The sequence below is a fragment of the Petaurus breviceps genome, unplaced genomic scaffold (assembly GCF_028583685.1).
Source record: "Petaurus breviceps papuanus isolate PSGF00001 unplaced genomic scaffold, PetGlider_PUasm1.0 91041, whole genome shotgun sequence".
Classification (NCBI taxonomy): domain Eukaryota; kingdom Metazoa; phylum Chordata; class Mammalia; order Diprotodontia; family Petauridae; genus Petaurus; species Petaurus breviceps.
In genome coordinates, this window is record NW_027187400.1 from 17,092,024 (window position 1) to 17,110,934 (window position 18,911).

An 18,911-nucleotide genomic window follows, 5' to 3' on the forward strand; every position below is an offset into this window, starting at 1 on the left:
AACAACGGCTTCCCAGAATTCAGATCAAATCACAGAACACTTCTCAAAGTGAGTCCCAAAACAAAGCTACACATCAGGGCTTATATAGCTTTCTCCTGGCTCAGAGAATGTAACAACCTTATTGACCCACTGGCCAATCAAAAAGTATCTACTGAAAAACAAGCCTCCCACCCCAGGCTCCAGGTGCACATTAGCCTAGGGGCAGGGAAGATCTTTAAATCTGCATTTCCATTACAGCACCGTACCAAGCATAGGAACAGCAACTAGGGTGTGAGATGCTCAGAGAGCACATGGTATATTGTTGGTCTTCGTCCTTCATTTCCAAAGAGGAACAATGACATCATGGAGTGATGTCTTGACTTTCAAGTGAATTGGATTTAAGTGAGGCAGAGATGCACAGTTGTCGGTCTCACTCTCTCTTCCAGAGTCATCAAAGTCCGGTGGCAGGACAAAAGTCAGGAATGGATCAGCCTGGGATGCAGTGGATGACCTTGGCATTTTCAATCACCACCCATTCTGTCAGGGAAGTCTTCAGGAGCTTGGGGGTAGACATCCCCCTAACTCACCAACAGGTTTGAGGCTCGTTGGTTAACCCCAGATGTTTTACTGGGATGTGGCCAATGCACCTGCTATAGCATCTTGGAGCCACAGGTGAGAGTTGGGTGAAGGTGGACCCCCAAGGTGGAAGAACAGCCCTGAAAAGGGCTCAGCAAGTCCTCACACCAGAGGGGCCAGTCCTCTCTGAACAGATGTCACGATTCTGGCCACTCTAGAACTGAATGGCGCCCATCAGGTTTATTCTCAATCTCTAAAGAAGAGAACAGCAGGAACTTGACCCCTTGATTCCCCAGGATGACTCAGAAGGATCCCAAAGCAACTTGTAATATAAAAAAGAAGCAGAAGGGATCATCAGGCAGGATCCCTGTAATTTGAAGGTTAGACAATAACAGCTCTGTGCGGAGTTCCCATACTCCTGATGGGTGGGAGGAGGGGAGGAGATCACTTCTCCTCTCTAGGCTATAATTTCCAGGATGGATAGGTGCCCTCAAGTATCCAGGCGACTTTTCTGGTCCTTTCGGGGAGACCCTCAGAGAAATGAAGAGACAAGACCTATCAAAGAACCTCAGGGTTGGAAGGGACCCAGAGGTCTTTGACCCAATCTGTTCTTAAACAAGGTTTTCTCTGCAACATACCCAACAAGTGAGTAGTTATCCTGCCTCTGCTGACACTGCCCCCCCACCACCACCCATGGACTCTTCCATCCAGTGACCTTGGCCTCCAGGCTGTTCCTCAAACAAGAATCTCTCATCTCCAGGCATTTTCTCTCACTCTCCTCCATGCCTGAAACTATCTCCTTCCTCCTCTCTACTGCCTCCTAAGTTCTCAGCCTTCCATCAGGTCTCATTTCCTACAAGAAGGCTTTCCTAATCCCCCCTCATGTTAGTGCCTTCCCTCTGCCAGTTCTCTCCAGTGTGTCTTCTGTATATCCTGCCTGGATCTGGTTATTTGTACGTTATCTTCCCCATCAGACTGAACCCCTTGAGAGCAGGGATCAACATGTAACTTTCTCTGTATCCTGGCACATAGTAAGGGCTATTGGAGAGCCCTAATGGTTAGGAAATTGTGGCTGAAAACAAGCCTAAAGCTGTCTCTGTGCAACCTCCCTTTCCCTCCCCCTGCTGCCACTTCTGCCCTTAGGGCCATACAGAATCTCCCTGTTAACCCAGCTATCTGGTACATCATGTACCATCTTGTATTATAGTTATTTGCATGGCTCATGGCTCCCTTATAATCATAACTCCCATTTCCCTAGAACATCAAGGTTTCCAGAATGCATTCCTTACAGCAGCCCTATGTGAAGTAAGGAATGTACATATTATTGGCCTCTTTTGACAGATGGAAAAACTGAGCTCAGAGAGGTGACTAGAGTTTGCCCAAAACCACACAGTCATTAAATGCCAAAGCGAGGATTCATAGCATCCTAGAGGTAAGTCTGGAAGGGACCGTAGAGGCCATCCATTAAGAATTCCCTCATTTTACAGTTGAGCGAACCTGGTCAAGAAATTTGTCTAGCATCACACAGCTTTCAAGTTTCTGAGTCAGAATTTAAAGTCAAGTCTTCCTGGCTCCAAATCCAGGTGCACTTCTCACTACACCTCTGAGTCTCTCTGTCTCTGTCTCTTTCCTCTCTTTCTTTCTGTCTTTCTCTCCTCTCTCTGTCTCTCTCCTCTCTGTCTCTCTCTGTCTCTGTCTCTCTCCTCTCTCTGTCTCTGTCTCTGTGTCTCTGTCTCTGTCGCTCTCTCTCGCCCTCTCTGTTTCTCTGTCTGTCTCTCTGTCTCTGTCTCTCCTCTCTCTCTGTCTCTCTCTCTGTCTCTCTGCCTCTGTCTCTCTCCTCTCTGTCTCTCTCCTCTCTCTGTCTCTCTCCTCTCTCTCTGTCTCTCTCCTCTCTGTCTCTGTCTCCTCTCTCTCTGTCTCTGTCTCTCTCTTCACTCCCTTCACCTGTTCTGCGGATACACACATAACCCACCTCCCTTCTGTTCCCCCTCAGATTTCTACCTTTGACTCTTGCTCTGGAATCACCACTAAATGAATGGTGCTCCATTACTGGAAAATGTGTGACCATCTGCTGCCCTCTGGCTCCCTTCCCTGGCCACTCAGTGATCTCCCATAGAACGGGATTCCTTCCAGCAAAGAGGAAGCCTTCTGCTGAAGAGCAGACACTGTCTCACTTCAGTATGTGTGCCCCAGTGCTCAGCACAGTGCCTGGCCCATCAGTTTCCTCATCTGTAAAACGAGCTGGTGAAGGAAATGTCAAACCACTGCGGTATCTTTGCCAAGAATGGGGTCACAAAGAGTTGGACACGACTGGACAACAACAACAAAACATGCTGGGGCTATTGTCGACATCAAGAGGTGTTTTGTTGTGGGGTTTTTTGGAGGGGGGAGGCAGGGCAGTTGGGATTAAGTGACTTTCCCAAGGTCATATGGCTAGTTTTTGTGTCAAGTGTCTGAGGCCAGATTTGAACTCAGGTCCTCCTGACTCCAAGATTGGCACTCTATTCACTGTGCCACCTAGCTGCCCCCATCAAGTAGTATTTAATAAATACTTGTTCTCTTCTTCCCCAGCCCCCATCCCCACCCAGGGCACTAACCATTGTGCCAGCCTGCCTCCTACATTCTAATGGCCATTTTTATGTGCCTTGTGTCTCGGCTAGACTGTGAACTCCAGGAAGCAGTTACCAAGTCTTTTTTTGTTTAAGCTTTGAATATTCCCAGCTCTCAACACAGAGCATGTAACAGGCATTTAATATTTGGGAATTAAATGACGTTGAATTAAATAAAACAGGAAATCACAAGCAGTGTGATAGAAAATCCTTCCCCAAACAAGGACCACATGGCCTTTAAGTTTTGGAGTCAAGATTTGAACTCAGATCTTCCTGGTTAGGGGATCTGGGGGGTGGCCCCAGCACTTATTCATCTAGTGACCTTGGGCAAGTCCCTCCCTGTCCCTGGGCCTCAGTCTCCTTCTCTGTAAAATGAGCTCAGAATCCCTACCCGATCTTCCTCACAGGGCTTCCAAGAGAACCAAATGAGAAGACTTATGTGAAGCTTCTTGGAGTCTGTAAAAACAAATGCCACATAAAAATCAAGGGAGCGTTATTATTAATTGGCACTATAGGAGATCAAAGGCAGGAGAGAGCTGGTGAGGTGACCTAGGGAACAAGGACCAGCCATGTCCCATCTGGCCCCAGAGGGGCAGAATCAGCAGCAAGGGGGCAGGGAGAGCATACAAAGCAAAGGCAGATTTAGCCTCAGTGGCAGAAAAGTTTCCTCACAATGAGAGCTGCTCCAAAATAGAATGATCTGCCTCTGGAGACTGTGAATCTGCCATCATTGGAGGTATTCAAGCACAGGGCAGAAGGCCATTTGTCACAGAGATGTTTTAAAGGAAATTCTCCATCAACCTCAGTTTCCTCTTCCATAAAATGGGGGTAATAATAGCACCCACCTCACAGGACTGTTGTAAGGATCAAAGAAGAGGTCTGTGTAAAACACCATATAAAAGTGAGCGATTACCGCCTTCTGCTGAGCTTTCCTCTGTCTTCCCTCCCCCTCTGGGAATGTTAAAATTGGATCTCACACAGCCCAGCCTAAGCTTCCTCAGACCTGGAGATTCCAGTCTAGGGCTGGAGGCACTGCACTTAGGTACTCAGAATTTCAGCTGAAGTTCCCATCAGATCCATGGTATGGGAAAAACAATAACAATCATTTAAAAAAAGATGAACATGGAACAATTTCTGCTCTCGAGAAGCTTACATTCTTTTTTTTCTCTTTTTGCAGGGGGAAGGTAAGGCTATCGGGGTTAAGTGACTTGCTCAAGGTCACATGGCTAGTAAGTGTTAAGTGTCTGAGGTCAGATTTGAACTCAGATCCTCCTGACTCCAGGGCCAGTGTTCTATTCACCGTGCCACCTAGCCATTCTGCTTGCATTCTTTTAAAGGGGACAACACATGCACATCAAAGTCAATACAAGGGGTATACAAAGCAAATTCAAAGTCATTTCGAGAAGGAGAGAGAGCCCCTAATAACTGGGGGGAAGCAGGCAAGGACTCATACAGGAGGAACACGTGAGCTGCTTTGAAGAAAACTAGGGATTCTCTAAGATCAGGGGGAATCTTTCCAGTTCTGTAGGACCTGCTAGAGGTCTGCTGGCCCAGATCACCCCAGCACCACAAATATCCACATATCAAGATTAATAATAATAAATAATAGAAATAGAACAATTATGATAAAAATGAATAAATAATAAATCCCCTTTCTGTACCTCAGTTTCCTCATCTGTAGGAGGTAGAATGGTACAGGAGGAAGGGCACTGGGTCTAGAATCAGAGGACCTGGGTTCAAATCCCTTCTGCCATTTAATATCTGTGTGATATTGAACAAATCACCTCAGTATAAACTCTGATAGTTACAGCACATTTTGCTGTTGTTCAGTCATTTCAGTCCTGTCTAATTCTCCAAGACCTCATTTGGGTTTTTCTTTGCTAAGATACTGGAGAAGTTTGCCATTTCCTTCTCTGGCTCATTTTACAGATGAGGAAACTGAGGCAAACAAGGTTAAGTGACTTGCCCAGGGTCACACAGCTAGTAAGTGTCTGAGGTCAGATTTGAACTCAAGTCTTCCTGACTCCAGGCCTAGTGCTCTGACCACTGCACCACTCAGCTACCTAAGAGTTATGAGTTTAGGTAGTTTCCTCATCTTTAAAATAAGGGGGTTAGATTAAATGGCCTTTTAGGTCCATTGTGGTTCTAGATCTATGATCCTATGACCTGAGGTCAAATTCTGAGTCCTCCATCACCTAGGGGGCACAGTGGATAGTGCATTGTGCCTAGAGTCAGGAAGACTTGAGTTCAAATTATGCCTCAGACACTTACTGGATGTGTGACCCTGGGAAAATTGCTTCACCTCTGTCTGCCTCAGTTTCCCCAGCTGTAAAATAGGAAGAATAATACTACCCACCCTCCAGAGTTGCTGTGAGGACAAGAACACAGTCCCTGGCACATAGGAGACACTTAAATGTTTATTTTCTTTCCTTCCTTCCTGTGTGATGCTGGGCAAGGCTCTTTACCAATATGGGCCTTAGTTCTTCATCAGTGAAATAAATAGGGTGGGATGGATTCAATGACATCCCAGGTAAACTTGTAGCTCTAAGTCTGTGATCCAGGGATGTCAGCTCAAAATCCCATGACCACTCATTAGCTGGGTGATCTCAGACAGGATCATCCAGTTCAACCCCCTCCTTTTACAGATCAAGGAAGAACTCTGGTTTACCAGCCTGGAAGATGTGGATGTCCAAGGTATTGGCGACCTTGGAAGGCAGACTCAGTGGTCTTACCCCCTTCTCTCATGCCTTTCCTATTCTAGACTGCCACACACCCTTCAAGACCCTGCTCAAGCCCAAATTCTTCATGAAGTTTCACTGACTGCTCCCAGCCAACAGTGATTGTGCTGAACTCTCTGAATGCCCTGATCATTTATATAACACAACCTAATGCTTCCATATTCTCTAATGATCTCCTATAGGTCAATTTTCTCTCCTCAGCCAAACTAAAGCTCACTGTTAAGAGGAAAGGAAAGAGTACTGTGTATATGCTGTAGGAAAACAGAGGTTCAGGTCTCAACTCTACCACTTACTATCTATATGACCTTGGGTAAGTCACTTAACCTCAATGGTCCTCAGTTTCCTCCTCTGAAAAATGAAGAAGTTGAATTGGATGGTTTCTAAGGCCCCTTCCAGTTCTAACATCCTGTAGCTACATGATTTAATAGCTGAGTAACTGCAGGCAAGTCATGTCCTCTCTCTGAGACTAATTCCTCATCTTTAAAAGGGGGATAATAATACTTTCCTTTTTTTTTTTAACCATGTGCTTTGAGATCCCACTGAGTCATCCCAAGCAAATGGGCATATTCTGCATGCCCTCTGCAAAGCACTCTTTAGGGATGAAAAATAAGGAGTCAGCCAAGCCAGGTGCCTTCAGATTGTGAAATCTGAGCTGGACTAGGTCACTTCTTACGCCTCCATTTTCTTAGCACACTCTGATCAATCTCTAAGTCAGCAGTTCTCAAAATGTAGTGTGGGAATGCTGGGGGGTCCCGAAGACTCTTTTAGGAGAGTCAGTGAGGTCAAACCAATTTTTATAATAATATTAAGATGTTTTCATTTCTAATGTGGTAAATGTCAATAGATATAACCCACATAAATAAAAGTTCTTTAGAGTCTTCAATAATTTTTTTGGAGGCAATCAGGGTTAAGTGACTTGCCCAGAGTCACACAACTAGTAAGTATCGAGTGTCTGATGCTAGATTTGAAGGCCTCAGTAATTTTTTTTGGAGGGAGGAAAGCAGGGCAATTGGGATTAAGTGACTTGCCCAAAGTCACACAGCTAGTAAGTGTGTCAAGTGTCTGATGCCAGATTTGAACTCAGGTCCTCCTGACTTCAGGTCTGGTGCTCTATTCACTGTGCCACCTAGCTGCCCCAGCCTCAATAATTTTTAAGGGGGCAAAAGGGTCCCAAGACCAAAAAGTTTGAGAACTGCTGCTCTAAGCAGTTCAAGGATTGTTATGAGACAAGAGTTTTGCATTCTTGAAAGTACCATGGTGGAAAAAAACACTGGGACTGGAGGCAGGAGGACCTGAGTTCAAATCCTGCCTTGAGTTAACTTCAAGACTCTAGCTGAGACACTTAACTCTTCTCAGTCTTACTTTCCTTATCTGTTTTACACTAATAGCTCCTAGGTCCCAGGATTGTTGTAAAGATCAAAGGAGACACACATGACTTCAGAAACCTTAAAGTACTATGTCAATACTTTTAGTATTACTGTCATTGTTGTTCTTTAGGGCACACAGTAGTGATTTAGGAAGGATGGATTTGATGGAATTGCTGGATTGTTCTCTGAGCATACCCTTATGTCTATAGGCAACACTGTTCCCCCTTCTTGGACCTCAGTGAACCTTCTGGTCTCACTGTCCCAGACCTTTATTCCCATTCCCTTCAGTCCATTGGATTTCAGAACTGGAAGCAATCTGAGAGAATACTTCCAGGCCAACCTCCTTGAGATTGTTCTTTGGGTCCAGTCATTCAAAGAGTCCCCAAACCACCTAATAATGTATATTCTTCACATTTTACATAAGAATGGCATGAGATTTTGTCATATACTTTACTGAAAGATAGGCAACTATATCTACTGCATCCTCTGGTCTAATCCTGCCAAAAAAGGAAATGAGATTAGGTGGCAATTTCTTCTTGATGACACCATGCTGGTCCTTTGTAATCACTGATTCCCTTTCTAAATGTCCATCAACCATCCCTTTAATAATACTTTCAAAATTGTGCCAGGAATCAACATAGGGCTCACTGGCCTATAGTTTAAAGGTTCCATTATCTTCTGTCATTTGAAAATGTGCTGATCCCTAGAGGGCAGGCAGCTAGGTAGAGCAGTGGATAGAGCACTAGGCTTAGAATCAGGAAGACTCAGCTTCATAAGTTCAAAGCTTTCCTCAGACACCTACTAGCTGTGTGACCCTGGATAAATCACTTACCCTAGTTTGCCTTAGTTCATTATTTGTAAAATGAGTTGGAGAAGAAAATGGCAAACCACTCCAATATCTTTGCCAAAAAAACCTTAAGTGGGGTCGCCAAGAGTCAGATGAAATTGAAACAGCCCAACAACGCCAATGTAGAGGGCAGCTTCATGATCCAGTGGGTAGAGAGTGCTGGGTCTGGAGTCAGGAAGACCTGAGTTCAAATATAGACTCAGACACTTGCTAGTTGTATAACTCTGTGCAAGTCACAAAGCCAATGTTTGCCTCAGTTTCCTCATCTGCAAAACAGATAATAATGGTACCTACCTTGCAGGGTTGTTATGAAGATCAAATGGGATAATTAGAAAGTACTTAGCAAGGTATCTGACACATAGTAAGCATTATATAAATATTAGCGACTATTATTATTAATTACCAGTCCAATTCTAGGACTGGCATCTGCTCTGGAGGTGATCCCTCCCTCCCCACTCCCACCAAGCAAAGTCGTACTTTCTCTGAAGCCCAAAGATTTCTGAAGGATGGAAGTGATTTTATAGGGCTTATTATAAAACTACTTCCTCCAGCCATCTCAGCTCACAGAGGAGGAAACAGGCATGGAGTGATACCCAAAGTTCTCTACCCACCAATGCCCTGCTTTTCATACAATGCCACACTAGATCCTGCCCCAAATGATTTGCACAGGATAGCTAGAGGCGGGGTGGGAGCCAGATGTCAGTAGCTTGATGACTAAGATAGAAAGAGAAACCAGAAGACATGAAATCAAACCCTGGATCTGCCACTTTAGAATGACAGAATTTCCAAGGAGAAGGAGACATAAGTGGTCACTGAGTCTAACTCACATGAAAGCAAACCTATTATAGCATACCCTACAAATGGCACATATTAACAGTGTGACCTCAGGCAAGTCCTGTCTCACTGCGCCTCTGTTTCCACTTCTGTAAAACAAGGAGTTTGGCTTTTGATGGCCTCTATGATCATCTCGGTTTTCCTGAAGAGACTCCTTGGATTTCAGAAAAAGGAGGGCAAGCTTTGCTCAAGGATGCTCCCATGACCAATCCCTAGACTTTACCTTTCCCCGACACAGGTCAATAAAAAGGCCACCTGATGGAAGGCTGGCAGCTGGGCCAGGTGAGTGAGGAAGCCCGAGGGCAGGCAGTGGCGCCTGTCTGCAAGGCTTCCACCCTCAGTCCCCCTCCCCCACAAGGGTTTCCCCAGCCCGGACTCGCTGTTCCAACCCATCCCCTCCCTCCTACCACTTCATCTCCTGGAAGACGCTCGTGGAGGCTATTTCCCCTGCTCTAGCCTTTAGATGCTATGACAGGAAGAAGCCATTCTAAGAGGCGACTTTCTAAGGACACTGCCAGAGCCAGTACCCAGCCCTTCCCCAAATCTGGCTCCTCACACCCATTCTACCCACGCAGCCCTGTAGCCAGTCCCCCATCTTTCACTGCAGCTGCCTCTAGTCCTACCCCTGACATCTCAGTAGAAGAAGGAAGGCTATGCGTGGTGTATTGGAAGGAGCATTAGACTGAAGCTGGGTTTGGGTCCTGGCTGTTAGCGACCTTGAGGTCTACTCTGGGCCTCAGTCTCTTCATCTAGAAGCAAATCCTAATAATAGCTCACATTAATACACTGCTTTAAGTCTGGTAAAGTGCACTACATTGTCTCTTTCAATCCTCACCTGTAAGGTAGGAGTTATAAGCCCTATTTTGCAGATGAGAAATTCAAGCTCAGAGAGGTTTACCCAAAGTCCCAGAGCTAATATAAGTGTCTGAGGAGGGATTAAGGTAAACCTGGTGATCTCCCAGGTCCTCCCTTCAAACTCATGGGATTCAAGGGATGCTGTTTGGCTCTGAGCCAGGTGCATATCTTCTCTGAGACTCAGGTTCCTCATTTGTAAAATGGGTACAAAAATACTTGCATATGTAAACGGAGCATCCTCTCCATTAATTTTCTAAGAGCCAGATCAGACAATCCCACAGGCAGAAGCTGTGGGAGGCACCTTCCACAGGGGTGGATAGGACACCCTTCTCCCAGGAACTCTATGGAGTCATTCGGGGCAGGGGCAGGACAAGGGCAAATATCCCCATTCATTCCCACCCAGGGGATGGAGGCCCCTTCACCACTGTGATTGCATCCTGCCACAAGATCCTGGCTCTGATGTGTGGGAACGGCCCCAAAGCTTGACACCGACTTAGGAGCAGGGCAGAGCTCAGATGCCAGCAGGTTCCTAACTTGGGACCCATACACCAGAGCCAAGCCCTGCCCATCTCTGGGGTTTTCAGTCTCCAGGATCAGCCTCACCTCTGCCAACTCTTCTCAAAGATTTGTGCGGTTTTGTTTGTTTTGATTTTTAATAAAAATGATTACGTTTCAAGTAAGAGGTGTAGTAGAAAGAGCCCAATGCTGGCAGCCAAAAGACCTCACCTCCGACTTAATTAGAGCCAAGAGACTTTGGCAAATCACCCTCTTAGCTTTAATCTGATCATTTGGACCAAGATGGGGCTGAGCTTGGTTGTGCCCAAGATTCTTTGTTCTTTGATCTTCTGTGTTCTAGGGTTCCGTCTGGCTTTAACAGTCTATATTCTGCTGTCCCACCCAACTCTGACATGCTCTGTTCTGAGTTCAAAGACCCCTTTCAGTTATGACTTTCTGACTTTCTATGGTCTAAGTGCTTTTCTGCTCTGATACTCTATTTTCCTATGATGCTGGCATTAATCAAAACTCCCAAGCTTGCTCAAAACACAATCATTCTGTGGTTTGGCCACCATTCCTAGACCACAGCCCAGGTGAGAACAGCTAAACCAAGAATTAATTCCTTTCATTATTACAAAATGTCAACCACTACAGAGAAATTACCTTGGTGAGTTTCTCTCTCTTTCTCTCTCTCCCTCCATTTCCAACCTCCTCTCCCATATCCCTTAGGAGCAACAGGGTCCAAATTGGGGTGGGAGCTCCCAGAGGAAGACTGCAGCCCAGCTTTCAGAAGCAAAGCCCATATCTCTGCCCCAGGTCCCAGGCACTCCCTGCCCCCAGTCTGGGTCTCTTACCCATAAATATCCACCAGTGTTTCCACTCCTGCCACACACACGGCACTGGTGGGATGCTCCAGGGACACTCGGACTATCCTCTGGAGGGACATGCTGAATCCCCACCAGGCTCCAGCCTGCGTCCCCACTGCCCCAAAGGCCAAGGATTATTCTATTTAAAGGGCCAGCCTGGGATCCAGGAACCCTCCTCTTCTTTTTCAAAGATGCCAGTTCATTGGTCCTCGCCTTATCCCTCCCCAGAGCTCAGGCTCAGAATAGGCTGTAGGGTGCCTCTCATTTACATATGAACCAGTTGCCCTGTGCAGCCTAATGATGCCCCTAAGGGGATCGAGCAGGTGCCTGCCCTAGATGCCTACAGTTGGGGCCTCTTGATCAAGGCACCTGGTAGGGGACTTTTTGTTCCTGACTGGGGTGGGGGGGAGTCCGGTGGGGTGCACAAAGTCAGGAGTGCACTGGACCAGCAGAACTGGGGGTGCTGGAATGCTGCTGGATTTGTCTTTGAACCAGATGCTTCTGGAGGGCATTTGTCCAGGCAGGCGTGAAATTTATCATAGATCACAAAGTCTATGAGTCGGAAGGGACCTCAGAGAGGCCATCTGGTCCAACTGGTCCCTGAACAAGAATCCCCTATACACACCACATTGAATATGGCGGTCTCCAGCCTTTGATCTAAGACTCCACTGAGGGATAAACCCACTCTCTCCCCAAGCAGTCCAATCCACTTCTGTGCACGTCTAATTCTTAGGAAATGTTCCTCATTCATTAATCCTCATTCTACCTCCTTAATTTTGCCTCCTTGGCCCTCTGGGGCCAAGCAGAACAAAACCAATCAATCTTCTGTGTGACAATCCCCCAAATATTGAAGACAGCTACCATATCCCTCCAACTACTCCTGTCCACTCTGCCTAAACTGTCTCTGATTTATTTGGAATTGACAGCTAGGTCCCAAGTCATGTGAATAATGAATCCTGCATTCTATATACTCAAATATGTGTATGTTTTCCCAAAGAGAATGTGAGAAAGCAGATTGTTTCAGTTTTTTGTTCTTGTATCCCAAGTACCTAAACTTTTCAGTTGAGTGAGTCTCCCTAAGCCTTTTTTTCTTCAAGCTAAACATCCCAAGTTCCTTTAACTCATCCTCATATGGGATGCTTCCCAGTCCCCTTTCCATCCAGGCCACCCTTCTCTGTATGTGTTCCATTTTGACAATATCCTTTCTCAAAAACTGAACTGGCCTCTGACCAGGCCAGAGTACAGCAGGACTGCACTCTCCCCTCATTCTGTACCCTGTACCAATCATATGGAGCTAGATTTACATTAGCTTTTTGGGGTTGTCATGTCACACTGTTGAGTTTTTGAAACCCACTCATACCTTACCATAATCTAGTCACAGATTCTCATCCCACCCCTTGTGCTTCTGCAGTTGATTTTTTGGACCCAAATTTGGAACTTTACATTTATCCTCATAAAATGTCATCATTTAGTTAATAGTGCATGTTAGCATCTTCTTGGTTGATTGTTAGAATGGTAGAACTGGAAGGGACCTTAAAATATAGAATATTGATAAAGATTGGGTGAACTTTCCAATATAGAATGCCAAAGTTCAGAGGGACCTTAGGGGTCTATTTGACCCATTCCTCTCCTTTTACAGATGAAAAAAAATGAGGACCAGGGAAGGGAAGGAACTTGACCAAGATCTCACAGTAAGGTAGTAGTATAGCTATGATTAGAATCTGAGTCTCCTGACTCCTGGTCCAGCCCTTTCCCACTGCACCACATTGGGCTGATAGTTATCTAAGGACTCTGCTCATGGCTTACCTGGCCCAATCTTAAGTCAATTTAAATTACCTCATTTTTTTCAACAGCAAAATGGATTTCTCAAAAAAGGCTGTTCCAGCCCCAGGGGCAAATGGTTCCAGTTGGCTGTAAAAGCTACTGGCTCTGGGCACAAGTTTGGAGAATCTATCATCTGCAAGGCCCCTTTCCTAATTCCCACCCTGTTTTACTGTTAGTGCCTTCTCTCGGAGATTTTTCTTGTTGTTCAGTCATATCTGACTCTTCATAGTTCCATTTGGGGTTTTCTTGGCAAAGATACTAGAGTGGTTTTCCATTTCCTTCTCCAGATCATTCTACAGATGAGGAAACTGAAGCAAACAGGGTGAAGTGACTTATCCAAGATCCCGCGGAAATTACCTTCAATTTATACTATGTCTTGTTTATTTGTATGTGCACATGTATGTATAAATATGTGTGTATAGGGGCGGCCAGGTGGCACAGTGAGTAAGAGCACCAGCCCCAGAGTCGGGATGACCTGGGATTGAATCCGGGCTCAGACACCTAGCACCCACCCAGAAACACCTGGCCGTGTAACATTGAGCAAGTTACTTAACCCCAATTGCTTAGGGGCAGCCAGGTGGTACAGTGAGTAAGAGCACTGACTCTAGTGTCGGGATGACCTGGGGATCAAATCCGGGCTCAGATACTTAGCACCACACCCAGAAATAACTGGCCGTGTAACCTTGAGCAAGTTACTTAAACCCAATTGCTTTAAAAAAAAATGTGTGTATAATTAAAGTTATTTGCCTGTTGTCTATTACATTAGAATGGGAGCTCCTTGAAGGCAGGGACTTTGTTTTTCCCAGTGCTTAGCTCAGTACCTGGCACATAGTAAGAACTTAATTAAATGCTTATTGGCTGACTGACTAATCCCCTCAGAGTGGACATTTGCCTAGTAGCCAACAGGCAAGGTCTGCTTATCAAAAAATTGTGAAGTAGAAGAAGTTTTCTCCATCATCTCATTCTCTCTTTCCTGCGCCCTAGTCCTTCTTCTCCCTAAATCACCTCAGATCAATCAATCAATAAGCATTTGTTAAGAACCTACTATGTGCCAGTCATTGTACTAAGGACTGGGTATGCAGAGAAAGGTAAAACTAGTTTCTGCCCTCAAGGAACTTATGATATAAAAGGGGAGACAACAAGCTATATACAGGATAAGCAGGAAATAATTAACAGAGGGGAGAGAAAGGATTCCTATAGAAGGTGGGATTTTAGTTGGCACCTTCAGGAAGCCAGGGAAGCCAGGAGTCAGAGGTGAGGAGGGAGGGCATTCCAGGCCTATGAGGGACAGCCAGCCACTGAAAATGCCCAGATATAAAAAATAGTAGCCTTTTCATTAGAACAGCAAGTAAGCCAATGTTACTGGATCAGAGTATGTGTGTGGGTATAAGGTGTAAGAAAACTAGAAACATAAGGTAGGATTAGAACTTTGAATGCCAAACAAAGGATTTGGATTTGATCCTGGAAGCAATAGGGTGCTTATGGAGTTTATTGAGTATGGGGACCATATAGCTGGACCTGCATTTTAGGGAAATCACTTTAATGGCTGGAGGATTGCCAGTATCATCTTACATTCCCTCAGATGCCTAATATCTCTACCACTCCCTCTATGTTACCAAGAAAGGAAAAGCTAAATTATTTCATGTTAAAATGCAAATGGTTGATAACCCATATTACTGCCCCTCTCAGGGAGATTTAAATTTTAACACGGATCAAAGTTTTCTAGTAGTCCATCAATCAGAGAATGTCTCAGTAAAATGTGGTATGTGAGCATAGTGGAATATTATTGTACCTAAGAAAGTATTTAAATAATGAATGCAGAGAAGCATGGAAGGCTTATGTGGATTGATGGAAGGTAAAGTTAAGGAAAGTCAGGAAAATGATATATCCAAGGATTACGACTTATTAACAGAATTTTAAATGTAGTCTAGTCAGGACTCATCTCTAACCTGTGAATAACTGAATCGATACAAAGCAGGCCAGAAACAGGAATGCCAGGAAAGAGGAAGCAGTTTAATTAATGACTTTCAGAGTGGGGGAATCAGTCTGCAGATCTTTGAAGCTCTCCTGAAGAGAGCTTTACATGCTGGAATAAATGCACAGTTTATATACCTAAATCACAAATGGGAAAAGGGGGAAGGTGGATTACAACACAATCATTTCCAGGGCTTGAGTGGTTTCCCATGACAAACTTCTGAGTACAGGACAATACAGGTGTTCTTGAGTCCTATGGGAACAGTGTTGTTTCAAGTCTTGGGGGTCACGATTACTTGGTGCAGCATAGGACCAGAGTTCTGTGATGGGAACAGGTTCTACAATCTTTGATTTGCTTCACTTAAAGTACACAGGCATAGGAATGCAGTGATTGTGAGAACATTGTCAAGGGTTTGATTGATCATTTCAAGCAGCATTGTGAGTTTCTGACTCCCAAGCCAGAAAAGGCAGTTCTGAGAAAACTAAATTATTAGCATATTCATTACACACATTATAATTCCTTTCACAGATTATGCAAAGAACAGCACCAAACCACTAAATCTAAATGCCATGGAATTTTAATGATCAAACTTGAACACACCCCCCACCAAAAAAAAAAGAGCCCTGAGAAGTGGCAGTTAGGTGATGTAGCAGAAAGAACACTGTCCCTGGAATTACAAGGACCTAAATTCAAATTCAACCTCAGACACCTACTATCTGTGTGACCCTTGGAAAGTCACTTAACTTTGATTGCTGAGAAGGGGGGGGAGGGGGGAGAGAGGGGGGAGGGGGAAAAAGAAGGAAGGAGAGAGAGAGAGAGAGAGAGAGAGAGAGAGAGAGAGAGAGAACACCTCCACCTCTCACCTCTTCTTTGAAGCCGTGGTTAGAACACTGTCTATAATGCCAGACTTTTGGGATATTTTGGCTAATTTTGATGAAACTTTTCCCTCTCTCTTTTAATTAGTTGTAAGGGATGGCTCTCTGGAGGCAGGGGAAAAGAGGTATATATTGGGAAAAGTAGGTGATGTAAAAAGAAAAGATAAAATTGTATTTCTTGAAAAGCCTTAAACTACAGGATTAGAAATCTTACACTGGGATTTCAGGTGTCGGTGAGGCAGGTGAAAAAAGAGTGGGAGGCAGCAATGGCAGTGGTCTGGCTAAGCTTACTTTTCTTGGTATCAGCAGCATTACCCACAGTGCCTAGATTAATAAACGTTCCTAATACATGCTTGATTGGCTGACTATATATATATAGATACATACGGTCAAATGGGAGGGGAGAAGGTATATACAAGATATATACGTATAGATATAGATATATTCCCCTCCCATTTGACTGTCAGTTTCTTGAGGACAGGGAATCTCTCTTTTTTCTTCTCTTTATCCCCAGACTTTTTGTCTAACGCAGTACCTTGGACAGAGTAATCAATGAATAACTCTCTGCTGCCAGGGTGGTGCTTGAAGCCTTTCTGACTTAGTAGGGTGCCATGACTTTGGCTTCACTGATGTATGCCTCAGGAAGCCGGGATCACTTGCACACCACAAAGGGAGATCAGGAGAAACCTTTGTGGAGGGCATGGATGAGCTAAAATCTGTGCCTCTGAAGGGGACACCTAATGGAAGAGGTCACAGGAAAATTTGAGTGTTTGGCTATTCAAGGGATTAGATTTAGAGCTGGAAGAGATCTCGAAAGCTGTCTAGTCCAACCTATCCCCCCCTTATTTCACAGAAGAGGAAACTGTGGCCCAAGAGGTAAAGCATTTTGCCCAAGGTCACCCAAAGAAGTGGAAAAAACAGGACCCAGTCCTCAGACCCCAAATCCAGCATTTCCCCCCCAGCATACCCTTCTACATTTGGCAGAAGGAGAGAGAATTGGGAATGAATGGGTATTTGCCCAGCCTGCCCAAGAGAAGTAGCCCAGCCCTTCCAGCCAGGGAGGAGAAAAATTTCCTCCCATCCCCCTTCCCCTTGCCACAAAACAAAACAAAACAAAACAAAAAACCTTAAGTCCCCTCTGAGATGGAAGAGATAAGCTGATGGAGGCTGGGAGGAGATCCACTCCTCCCAAGATAATCATCAAAAGGGTGGGACACACCTGGAGGGCAATGGGGCATGTGCCCAGGGTCCTGTGGGATAAGCTGCATGCTTGGCACTTTGTGGATAATGGGTGGGAGGGGGGAAGAAGAAAGAGGAAGCCTCAGCACAATGGCTATGATGCTCTGCCTGGCACCCTTACACAGAGGTGGATCAGCAAAGGGGAAAGAATACTAGATTTGAAGTCAGTGGAGGTGGGTTCAAATCTCCTTTTACTACCTTGTGTGACCTTGGGCACCTTGGTACAAGCTTTCAGTTTCACCAGCATGCCCTATACCCTTCTTTTCTAAATTAGTATGTTGATCTAAGGTCCCTTTTGACTCTAGATCTTATGATGCTAATTAAAAGAGCACGGGACAGGAAGTCAGGCAAACCATTTGCTAACTGCCTGACCCTGGGCAAGTTGATTTTTCTGAGCCTCAGTTTCCTTATTTGTAAAATGGAGATAATCATAGTTGCAAGAAAATGGTTTCTATCCTGACCTTGAATGAGACTCTTAGCTTCTCTGAGCCTCAGTTTCCCCATCTGTAAAATGAAGGAATTGGACAAGATGACCTTGGAAACCCTTCCAGCTCTGATTATATGATCCTGTGATTTGGAATCAATAAGACCTACATTCAAATCCTGTCTCCAATACTTACTAGCCATGGGGTTATGGGGCAAGTCACTTAACCTCCCTGAGACTCAGTTTCCTCATTGGGAAAGTGGGGATAATAACAGTAGTAGCTACCTCACAGGACAGTGAAGCTGGGCTGGACTGGGAGATGGGGACATAGGGAGCAGAAAAATAAGACAGCATGGGTGGGCACTGCCAGGTTCTTGTTTCCCACTCCCAAACCCCCTTGGAATGCCCAGTGACTGATCCCGAGTCAGGGGTGAGTGTGCTTATGCTTTTATTGATCACCTAGGAGGTGGCAGGCTCCTCAATGACCATCATCCCATAACATTCTCAGAATAGACTTCCTGAGGATTCACCCCAAGAGGGGATCTCTGGGGGACAGCCCCAGGATGTGCACTAGTGAATGAGTGGCCCTGAGGAGAGCCAGCTTCCCCTCCCCACCTTCTCCTCCTTCTCTCCCATGAATCATTGCATGGTCCTCCCAAGTCCTGGCATGGAACTAGAGAATGTTCTCTGATGGAGACCCCTTAGGAAAGATCCCAACCATTCTGATCACCCCCTTCCCCACACCTTCAGACCCATGGTGGCTTCTTTTGTCTCCTGGTTCCACTGGGACACTTTCCTGACCAAAAGCTGGGTTTGGGTGGGAGTAAGGGATGGTGGGGCTGGGGATAAGTGGGAATAAGGAATATTCACTGTATCACCAGCTCCAAAATGCCCCCTAGTCCACCAGCATCCTCAGAGGCACCACCAGTGGGACAATGGAAACTGCCCTGCACCAGAAGATTGGGATTCTGGACTCAACTCTGCCAAGAACTCTTTGTGAGACACTGGGCAAAAATGATACAGTAGAAAAGAATCCCACCTTTGGAGCCATGGGACATGGATTCCTCTCCTGCCTCTCACTTAACATCCTGCATCATCTTGAGCAAGCCACTTAACCCGAGCCTCAGTTTCTATATCTATAAAATGAGGAGGTTGGGATAGATGGACAGGGGATGGGGGAAGAACAGTCGGGCTTCCACTTCTAGGGCTAGAGCCTGTGGATTTTTTCTCTCTAGACCTCAGTTTTATACATTCATAAAAGGTGGAAGAGGAAGATATGGAAGGATATAGGTGACTTCTAAGGCCCCTCCCAGCTCTGACATCTTGTGTTCTAAGGCCCCTCCCAGTTCTGACATCCTGTATTCTAAGGCCCCTCCCAGCTCTGACATCTTGTGTTCTAAGGGCCCTC

General features: G+C 45.4%; 2 protein-coding genes across 2 annotated transcripts in view; both read right to left on the minus strand.

Annotated features, from left to right (window-relative positions):
• The window catches only part of LOC138154465 (protein-arginine deiminase type-3), a 48,300-nt gene extending 37,036 nt beyond the window's left edge, over window positions 1–11,264 (minus strand). Inside the window, exon 1 of the mRNA XM_069079274.1 lies at window positions 11,155–11,264. Coding sequence (XP_068935375.1) covers window positions 11,155–11,246 — 92 coding nt within the window. The 5' untranslated portion in view covers window positions 11,247–11,264. The remainder of the gene's footprint in view (window positions 1–11,154) is intronic.
• Window positions 11,265–17,934: 6,670 nt separating this feature from the next.
• Window positions 17,935–18,911, minus strand: part of LOC138154306 (protein-arginine deiminase type-1-like) — a 53,705-nt gene continuing 52,728 nt past the window's right edge. The window contains exon 12 of the mRNA XM_069078935.1: window positions 17,935–18,911. This exon is cut by the window's right edge and continues 2,648 nt beyond it. The gene's annotated coding sequence lies outside the window, so the exon portion shown is untranslated.